Source organism: Mytilus trossulus, chromosome 2 (genome assembly GCF_036588685.1).
Source record: "Mytilus trossulus isolate FHL-02 chromosome 2, PNRI_Mtr1.1.1.hap1, whole genome shotgun sequence".
NCBI classification, from domain to species: domain Eukaryota; kingdom Metazoa; phylum Mollusca; class Bivalvia; order Mytilida; family Mytilidae; genus Mytilus; species Mytilus trossulus.
In genome coordinates, this window is record NC_086374.1 from 88810157 (window position 1) to 88821658 (window position 11502).

The 11502-nt window shown below is 32.1% G+C and overlaps 1 protein-coding gene across 1 annotated transcript; it reads right to left on the reverse strand.

Annotated features, from left to right (window-relative positions):
* Positions 1-1224: 1224 nt before the first annotated feature.
* Positions 1225-11422, reverse strand: LOC134708286 (DAZ-associated protein 2-like). The gene is made up of 5 exons (XM_063568706.1): positions 11313-11422; positions 9775-9894; positions 7063-7169; positions 5326-5475; positions 1225-2470 (listed from the first exon to the last, which is right to left on the reverse strand). The coding sequence occupies exons 1-5, from the start codon at positions 11317-11319 to the stop codon at positions 2336-2338; spliced, it is 519 nt and encodes a 172-aa protein (XP_063424776.1). The 5' UTR covers positions 11320-11422; the 3' UTR covers positions 1225-2335.
* Between the last annotated feature and the right edge of the window lie 80 nt (positions 11423-11502).

Here is an 11502-nt window from a genome sequence, read left to right on the forward strand (position 1 = left end):
GTTGTCTCATTAGCAATTCTACATCATCTCCTCATTGTTTTTACATCCAAAATGAAGACAGTAAATGATGTATACATACAAGCAGATATTTTTATCTAAATGGGACACAAAATGCCCAAACCATTGAAGGTAAACTTTGCCTAAGAGAATTGAAACCTTTGTTGTTCAGCAAAGTATTCATTACCTTAAATTCATACACCAAATAATTTGAGACATTATTTCAGGTAAGAATTTGATGTTTTCTAAAATTATGCAGATAACTTGTAGTGAGCTGCAATGATCTAGTGAATCATTATTGTATGTATAACACTGTTCATCTTATCAATAAAAAATATTTTTGTTATGTCCCAAAAACTGAATTAATTTATTAAATCAAAAGAAATTGTATAAAGTTGGGGTTTCAATACTGTAGTCATAAAGGACCAATACTGTCGATTCATTTATTTATCAATTTTTGTGAATTGAGGAAAATTTGCATTTTCGTGGATACATGATTTTGTGGTTTTGTAAATCTCTGAATTCAAAGCCTATAGAAAATTTGTACTAGTAATTTTGTTAAACCTTTGAATTTGTGTTTCAGCTGTACCCATGAGACACACGAAAATTGATACCCAACGATTCTAATATGAAGCCCTTATTACGCTTTGTAAACAAAGCCGTGTTCTAATGAGCACAAAATATGGTTGACACATGCGCACAAACCTACTGTTTATATTAATGTTATTTCCATCTGTATCCTTTAAAATATAGACTTTTAAGCAGCTAACATGAACTTTTATTATTATTATTTTATGAAACATCATATATCTACCCTGCTCTTAGTTTTTAAACTTATCAAATATGAAATGCAATGCACAGACTCCTCCAGGAGGAAACGGGAGCAGCCAAACATTTTTACGGTAATTTCGTACGCTTTGACCTATAAAAATACTGTATTTGTCCTATTAGAATCAAAATAATTCCTTCATGACATGCTCTATGCTCATTTTAATATGGGTAGGCATTATATTTGACCACATTTTTTACCTCGCTTACGCTCAGTGTAAAATATCGACAAATACAATGCCTACCCATGTTAAAATGAGCATAGAGCATGACATGAAGAAATTATTTCTTAAATAACAATGAATCCACAGTACATAAATGTGGGTCAATTTATTTTTTAATATTCATTGGTATACAGGGAAGAAATTAAATAATTTTACTACATTATTTACGACAATGGAATTTTCTGCAACTTTATTGAAAAATTATTTATATCACAGAAAACAGTAACAATTAAAATATACAATAATTCAACAATAATAAATATATACAATAAAGACATCAAAAGTATCTTAAATAGTAGATACATATACTTAAAATAAATGAAAATTTTGATCTTGAAGATATAATATATTTATTTTATCACTTTTAAACAACAAAAATTTCAACAACAGACACTTAAAAAAAAAATGTTGACTAAGAGTCGGGTATGACAAAAAATTACTCTATAAAATATAAGTTTGACAACTACAAAAAGATATAAACCAGGGCTTTATCACATAATGTTTATTTACCAAAAATGTGATGTTTTCAAGTACAAAAAAAGTGTTTCATACATTGTTGATGAAGGTGGGTGTACTGCTGCCTTCCACCTTTTTGAAAGCTTTAATCACTACCGATATATATATATTTATCGTATACTTTTATATTACTCATTATTAAAGAATTTATAGTGGATACATTACCATATATGGTTCAAAGATACCGTTTCTTTGGTTTCATTTTAGAATTGATTTTAATGTTGTAAAATTCTGGTAAATTGCAAAATGGAAGTTTAATTTAAAAGATTTCTGATATGATTAGTGTATAATCCTACAAATATTCCATCTGATTAAAATACTGATTTGCCCACAAACATGTGTGATGTGTCCATGCTTTGCTATCAAGGATCTGGCAACACATTTTAATTTCTGTTTTAGAAATACAACCAATGCCAGAATTATAATCTTTTAAGGTGTGCATCATTGTGACAAAACTAGCACATTCTTAAAGTTCTTAAAAATAGAAGTTAGAACAAAATGCTGTCAAATCCTTGTAACGGAATCATGAACACAAGATCTTAATTTTAATCATACAAACAAATATTCCAATATTCCCTAAAAATTCACACATATATGTTGATAAGTATACACACATCAGTTAAATCTACCTAAATCTAACGAAGCTTTGGCCTTTTAATTTTCCAATCACCTATAAAAAAAAATCTAAATAATATTGATTTCATGCAGTCGTTAGAATGCTGAAGATTTGACATTGGTGTGAAGTGTTAATGAGTTACATAGTAACATAATTATAGTCCTCCTAGTGTGTATCCACCTCCACTACCTCCGGTCCAGAAGTTACTCCTTTGTTGTGTTCCTATTACAGTCTGCCCCTGCATTTGGGCATATTGGGCAGCATTGGGTGCATATCCTGGTGGAGGAGGCTGAAAAGAAACAGAAGAAATTAATTCTCTGTTTATGTTAAATCCTTACCGTTTAAAAAAAAAAATATCAGAAAAATACACTGGATTCAATGTAAGAATCTATATAAACATTAAACTTTCATAAAATTATCCCAAACAGACATGACCAAATAATTATCAATTGCAAGTATTTACAAATATACACAAACTTAATATTGTACAATGTTAAAGATCTGAAGTCAATGAACCATGACATGATATAAATGTGGTTACACACAGATCATAACAACAAATAATTATTAGAGTATGTTAGATAGAACAGGATGTTTTAGATTGGCTAGCTTGTTAAAATACTTATAAGTTGTATGAGCTCTGACGTGTATATAAACATTGTTCACAACAAACCCTTTACAGCTAATTTCCTAATGCATGTAAGACAAAACTTTGGTTGGCTTGCTTGCTTTGCTTGTATAATTGTTTATACAAGCTTTGTAAATAAGATTGACATCTTTAAACAATATATATAGGCAAAATTTAACTTGTATATATAATATTTGAATTTAATTTGGTGTAATCCTAATGATTGTACAATATAAAAACAAAGCAAGCAAGCTAACCAAAGTCTTGCTTTACATGCTTTAGGAAATTAGCTGTAACAGGATTAACATCATTAGGATTCTTTGATTTTGAAAAGCCAAATCATATACATATTATTTTAACATGAAGTTCTTTAGATGCTTTAGGTACACACACTTGGTTATATGAATATATTGTTTGGGCTGTTCCGATCATGCTCCATTGTCATATGCTTTTTTATGAATGAGCTACCCAATGTCGTAGTAAGATAATGTAAATGTAAGAATATAAGCATTTTACAGAATATAGACGCTTGTGAAACTGAAAATCATCACAACAAGGAAACGGGAACAAACAATGCTAAAATGTTTTATAAACCATTTTTTTTATACATATAAGTAAAATTATCATTTTAATTTATCTAAACCTCTGTATTATAAAATACATTATTGAAGATAGTTTAAGCATGTCACTAATTCAGTTTGCTCCGTTGGTTACCATCAGGGGCGGATTTAGGCGGGGGCATGGCGGGCGTGCGCCCCCCCTAAAATTTGCAAAGTATGGGTTGTCTTCAACTTGTTTCAGTATCAGCAGAGACCATTCCTTCTTAACATTCAAAGTATATAAAACAGTCAGTTTAAACAGGGACTTTCTATACTAAGTAACTTAGTAACAGAATCAACGTGTTTACTAATCAACTGACCTACGATTTATTCAAGTTCTATAAATATTATATACTTCAAAGGAAGGTGTCTGACTGAAAAATACAATAAAATGTTTTAGCAGTTAAAGTACAAAAAATTGTTACATTGTATTTGCCGTTTTTATAATCAATTTCTTTGATATCGAAGTGCCGAATTATGTTTACCGTATTACATGCATGGCTGGGATCCCCACAAAATAAAAAATAACTTCGTTAATGCATCTCATTCTGATTTTAGTGGTTTGTGGCGAACACAGTATATATAAAGTCTGGCACAACCTCCAAAAATCCAAAAAGTAAAAACATATTATGAAAGGACAATTGAAAATCACTGCCAAAAGTGGAAATTTCTGTTTGCAAAATCTAATTCTAGTATCTAGTATTTGTCATGTGAGCTGATGTGATCTGTCTTGTCTCACTTTGCTTCCTTCAATCCGCCTGTCTATCTGCCAACTCTTTACATTTCCATCGTCCTAACCAAGTTTGTCGAGGATGGTGTTATGGAGTCTTAAAGTAATTCTTAAATGAACCGGTTTCATTTCACATAATTGAAACCATGTGGTTTCATTTCACATAATTGAAACCATATTGAATGGCTAAGACACATTGACATTCTGCAAACAAGAGCTTCTTATTTTTGTGATGTTTCAGTTTTTCTGTTAATCACCATGCAATTACCAGCACCAATGTCTTTCAAGGATTGGTTGACAGATATTTATGACATGATATTGATATATAGATTATTTTAGAAGTGCTGGTGTCTTGAATGTAGATTGGTTTGCATAGAAACACAGAATCAAAATAAAATGTTCGCATGATCTTCAGCTTTTGTTTTGGGCTGCAGCTTTATAAACTCAATCATAGATATGCAGAATGAATCTCTTACATATAGTGCTTAAGTAATTGGTGTTAGGAGATTGTTGAAGATTTTTCAAGTTTGAAGGAGACCTTGCCATCATAACTGAGAGGTTGTTCGCGGAACAGAAACATATTGTTTAACAACTGTCCGTCCATAATACTAGTGATTGTAGATTGTTGTCAGGTTGGATTTAGGTGGTTTCTACTTGAAACTTTAATTTCTTGCTGACTGTACCTGACAATAGTTCGAAATACCTAGATTGCACCCCTTTAGAAGAATATTTCCAAAAAATAACCTCAATATAAAAATAGCGCCCCCCTAATCTGAAATCCTGGATCCGCCCCTGACCATCGACTTAAAAGTGCGTTTATTTATAGAAATGGCAAATATTTGCCTACACCTTGAGCGCCTTGATCCAAAAGAATTGCTGTATTTGTCCTATTAGAAAACAACTATTTCATGGAGTCTTGTATTTATACTGATTTTACGACCGGTTTGCCATTTATGCCACTATTTTAACCCCCGATGTTGCTCATGGTAAAATATTTAGTATAAAGGACCAACCTGTGCTTATATCAGTATGAATTCAAGTCCCCATGAATTATTTCATAATTATATACATGTACTTTTGATGATTTTGATTTGATATGATACAGATGTTGTAGTTTGTCTTCAATGAAGCCTGTACAAGCATGACTAATGGCTGGTACAGAACAATTGCTTCAACTCTAAACTTACAGGTATATTGGGCTGTGCTATTCCATCAAACCTGGCACCTGAATCAAAGACATTATTGGCTACAAATGGTTGTGGTTGTTGTGTTGGATAACCTCCTTGTTGTGTTGGATAACCTCCTTGTTGTGTTGTATAACCTTGTTGTGGAGGGGCCTAAAATATAAAAAAAAAAACAAACTTATAATATATAGATATAGGAAGATGTGGTGTGAGTGCCAATGAGACAACTCTCCATCCAAATAACAATTTAAAAATTAAACCATTATAGGTTAAAGTACGGCCTTCAACACAGAGCCTTGGCTCACACCGAACAACAAGCTATAAAGGGCCCCAAAATTACTAGTGTAAAACCATTCAAATGGGAAAACCAACGGTCTAATCTATATAAACAAAACGAGAAACGAGAAACACGTATATATTACATAAACAAACGACAACTACTGTACATCAGATTCCTAACTTAGGACAGGTGCAAACATTTATATAATATGTACTTATAGCCAAGAAGGATATATACACTTTTTACAAAAGTAGTCTGCTCAATTAAATTTAATTATATTTAATGGTATTTGTTATGCAAGAAAAAGGATGCTTAAATGTTCATTTGATGAAATCTTTCAGTCAGTTTAATTGAAGTCTGGAGCTGGCATGTCAGTTAACTGCTAGTAGTCTGTTGTTATTTATGTATTATTGTCATTTTGTTTTTTTTCTTTGGCTACATCTTCTGACATCAGACTCGGACTTCTCTTGAACTGAATTTTAATGTGCGTATTGTTATGCGTTTACTTTTCTACATTGGTTAGAGGTATAAGGGGAGGGTTGAGATCTCACAAACATGTTTAACCCCGCCGTATTTTTGCGCCTGTCCCAAGTCAGGAGCCTCTGGCCTTTGTTAGTCTGGTATTATTTTAATTTTAGTTTCTTGTGTACAATTTGGAAATTAGTATGGCGTTAATTATCACTGGACTAGTATATATTTGTTTAGGGGCCAGCTGAAGGACCCCTCCGGGTGCGGGAATTTCTCGCTACATTGAAGACCTGTTGGTTACCTTCTGCTGTTGTTTTTTATTTGGTTGGGTTGTTTTCTCTTTGACACATTCCCCATTTCCATTCTCAATTTTATTACTTTCACATACTGAAAATGTGCATGTTCATTGATTAATACATACTACCTCCTTATTAAAAACTAGGAACTATTTTCTTGGTTCTGACCTAATTCTTAATGGCGAAAGGAGATATTATAAAATAAAAAACAATTGAACATTTTATTCGTGAATATTTAGACAATTAACAAGTTCTAATATTATTTTTACAATAATAGTTATTTCATTTTCCTCAAAATTTAGTTTATTAAATCAAAATTGTCTATGCTGTTAAAACTCCAATTGAACAATAACAAAATTATAACTTGTTACAAACAACAGATTAGGTGAAGGATTGAGCACTCACAAACATGTTTAACACGCCACATTCTTTATTTGCCAGTTCCAATTCATGAGGATCATGTTATTCAGTGGTTGCTGCCTGTTATATTTGATTTTTTATATATTGTTTTGTCGTAAATCAGGTTGTTGGTTGTCCATTTAATTTTAAATTTAAGTAAACAAAATTACTGACTAAAAGAACTTATGAAATAACTAGACTTGTCAGCGCAGGTATATTCAGAAATCCTTAAACATATTATGACTCACATGACAAAACTTCAGCAGTTACTATACATATGCTATTAAAGACACTTACGTATGAATAGGGTGGTGGTGGTCCCTGAGGTGGTGCACCATAGGCTCCAGGAGATTGATAAGACTGTGCCATGTGAGTTACTGTCACACCTGGAGCTGGTGAGCCATCTGTTAAATACAAAAGTTTACATGCTTTAAAAGTTGAAGAAACTTTTATTCTTATCAAAAATGCATTGGACATTATATAAAATCATACTTTCATCTTAGTCGCATGGATCAGATGTCACATTCTTGGACATTACTACATTGCGAGTGTGTTATGATTTTGCTATAAGAGGTAAAGGAACAGGTCATTGTGTAATCAGTCGTTTTTTGATTGAGTTAAGTCTGCCAATTGATATTTTATGGTATGTTTTTCTATGTTGTGATGCTATGCTATTGTTTCAGAAAAAGGGAGAAGGTTTGGATCCATTAAAACGTTTAATCCCGCTGCAAATGTTTGCACCTGTCCTAAGTCAGGAATCTGATGTACAGTAGTTGTCGTTTGTTTATGTAATATATACGTGTTTCTCGTTTTCTCGTTTCTCGTTTTGTTTATATAGATTAGACCATTGGTTTTCCCGTTTGAATTGTTTTACACTAGTAATTTTGGGGCCCTTTATAGCTTGTTGTTCGGTGTGAGCCAAGGCTCCGTGTTGAAGGCCGTACTTTAACCTATAATGGTTTACTTTTTAAATTGTTATTTGGATGGAGAGTTGTCTCATTGGCACTCACACCACATCTTCCTATATCTAGGGCATGATTTCAGTATAATGAGTACCTTTAAAACACTTTGAGATAACTTTGCCAGTCTGTAAGTGCATTTACACTTCGAGCTAACTTTGCCATAAAGTAGGTGTGTTCACACTTAGATAAGCTATATACATATACTATTTTTAACATCTTAAGTATTTATTCATACATGTGTAGTTGAGGTTTTACTTTTGTCAAGATGAAAGTATGATAAAAGCTATTATTTAGCCCCTGAAATAACAAATATATGGTAAAACTTTTCAGACATATATATTGAGATATATGAATAGAATGATATAATCAGTTTATTTTAGTGTATAAATATAACTTTTATAATGTCACTATAATCATGATGCAGTAATAAGTAGAAATTAAATGTAGAAGCATAAAAATATAGTATATACCAATACACATAATTAACAGCTCCATGGAGCTAATGTGTTTAGAGACTACTTATGTCAGTACACCTTTCCTATATTGCCTATTGATTTTTCACTGGCATAGGACCTCTAAGCGTAAGCCTAGCGATTACCTGAAATTGATGTATATATGTAATACCTACATTACAAACTTAAGGTGTTGAAAACTTTCTAACACTGAGGATTAATATTCATCTACCTTTGATCTTGAAAGGAGTACTAAAGGCTTAAATGAAGCATTCTCAATAAGAACCCCCCCCCCCTAAACCAAATTTTGTTTGGTTAGGGGGGGGGGATAATAGTTTTGACTTGATGCTTTGGTGTATCACAAGCTAAAACGTCAAGACTGCAGGACTACCATGAAATACTATTATTAGACTTGATATTTAGGTGTATCATAAGCCAAAGATCAAGACTGCATGACTACCATGAATTACTATTTCAAGACTTGATATACAGGTGTATCATAAGCCTGAGGTCAAGACTGCATGACTACTAGGAAGTACTATTTCAAGACTTGATATTTAGGTGTATCATAAGCCAAATATTAAGATCACATAACTACCATGAAATACTATTCCAAGACTTGATATTTAGGTGGATCATAAGCCAAAGATCAAGACTAAATGATTACTATGTACTTCTTAAATTATTAAAACACCCTTTATCCAATGCTAAAGCCCAAATATGGTTATATCATCAGGTCACATGTTTACCGTATAGTGTAAAAATGTTTACCGTAACATGTCAAAAAGTTTACTGTAACATGAACATTAGCTAAATATAGATAATTGTAACCATGAAAAATCACACTGAGATTTTTCACCGGTTAACTCAACCGCCTGGTAAACTCAACCACCGGTTAACGCAACCGCCGGTTAACCCAACCGCCGGTTAACTCAACCGCCGGTTAACTCAATCACCGGTTAACCCAACCGCCTGTTAACTCAACCGCTGGTTAACCCAACCGCCGGTTAACCCAACCGCCGGTTAACTCAACTGCCGGTTACCATATCTATATAAATAGGGTGCAAACATTAATCCACCATTCTGCCTCTGATGAAGGTCCTTTATGGACCGAAACCGGTCAGGCTATCAAACATCACCAGGCGCTGTTAATTATGTGTATTGGTATATACTATATTTTTATGCTTTTACATTTTTCTCACTGATACACATAGTTAATATGGCTTCTACTAACGAAAGCTCCATGGAGCTAATGTGTTTAGAGACTACTTATGTCAGTACACCTTTCCTATATTGCCTAGAAATTAAATGTAGCATGCATTTTACTCCAAAGTATTAAATTTGACAAAAGAGCAGATCCAAAGTCTTAAAAACACCAATTTTTACTTATACCATGCTGGGAAAATTTGAGTGTTATTGCCTTCTGTGGCGACATATTCTTATTTATTTTAAGACAACTGTGAATACCTAGCAGAATCCACTAGGTTTTACCCTATCATACAATCACCACTATCATGACTATAGGTATTGGTTCACTTGATAGAATTACATTCTAGGTTACTGGTATGTTGAATACATGTACTTCAATTACTTACGAGCAAAGCTACTACTGTATCCTGGTGGCCCTTGCTGATATTGTTGAGTAGGGTAACCAGCGGTGGGGTAACCCTGGGTAGGATACCCTGGTGTTTGGTAAGGGGACTTATTTGGTTTTCCTGCAGAGAAAAAAAAAACAAAATTATTGTCATGAATATCATGCATGTAGCTCAATAATAACTATTTAATTAATATATATATATACCAAAAGTTAATGGTATATCATGCATGTAGTTCAATAATAACTATTTAATTAATATATATATATATATATATATATACCAATAGTTAATGGCAGAGCACAAAACTAATGGAATGAAAAAACAACCACTAAAAATCATATGTGCAGAGTATAAGGCCACGGTTTTTTTATTTGTTGGTTTACGGATCCGCCGACCCGATTTTGCCAATTTTCAAAATAAAAATAAAATTGACTTTTCACGTTTTTTATTCCCGCCGACCCTTATAAATGCATTATTCCAGAAAAATAATTAAAATTTTCTTCTATTATGAAATGAAATGCATTAATCATTAACACAGTTGATAAAACTTTCTGTTGTGAAAACTGTTTAATTATGTGAAATTTTCTTTCTTTAATTAAGGACTTTGATTTTAGAAGATCTATATGCAAATTACGTATTTCTGCTCATAAGCTTCAAATTGAAGATGGTCGTTTTTCAAATTTTCCACAAAATGAAATTATTTGCAAAAAATGCTCCTCTGGCTGTGTTGAAGATGAAATCCATTTTTTAACTAACTGTGAAAATTTTAAATCAGATAGAGATGCTTTCTTAAATTTAATTGTTTGCCAAAGAATTCCAAATTTTTCTATACTTGATAATCAGCATAAATTTATTTATTTATTAAACTGTGAAGACAATCAAGTCCTTAATGCTGTTGGTAAATTCATTAAAGTGAATATGAGTTAGTAATCGTATTGTAACTGTATGTAAAAAAATGTTTGTATCTATGTATCTTTGCAAATCAATATTCTTTTTCCTTATACGTGTATGCTCTGTATGCCCCTTGTGGGCCCTTAATTGGAAATAAAATATGTTCTGTTCTGTTCTGTTCTATCCTGTATCCCGCTTCTCGTTGCCATAATAGCTCATGTAATTTCCCGTATATTGATGTTCTTCGTTTCTAGTTTTCAGGCTTAATTATTCGACTTACACATGTCACTCTTAAAAATAATCAGCCAATTGTGATCAGACCCCAATGACACCCACCTCATCAAGAACTTAATTAATTTGAGAGAACAGGCTCATAAAACTAATATATGTAGAAATTAATGAAAATGTTTAAATTTTAATTCAACTGATACAAGTAACTTTTTAGAATCAGCATTTTTGCCTTACATGTATTTATGTTGTTGTTGTCTTTGTAAACAAGGATGTAGATTAACAAACAAAATATTAATATTTAGTAGAAATAAAACCTTAGTTTTTCTCTTCTCATTTTTATAGACAGTAAACATGTTTTTCCTTGATAAATTGATAATTTTAGCAGATCTTGAAAACTGCTGTACGTCTCTTACCTGACATTCTAAAATTTCGTAATAATATTGTTTACAATTCTCTCTTGTGAGCTTTGATCATCAGTTCAGGTTGACTGATTTCTCACGATTCCTTATAAAAGATAACAAAACAATATCAGTAAATCTGTATAAAAGTTAAATTTAAGGGTTCATCAATTCGATATAAATATGATTATAATCATTATGTTCA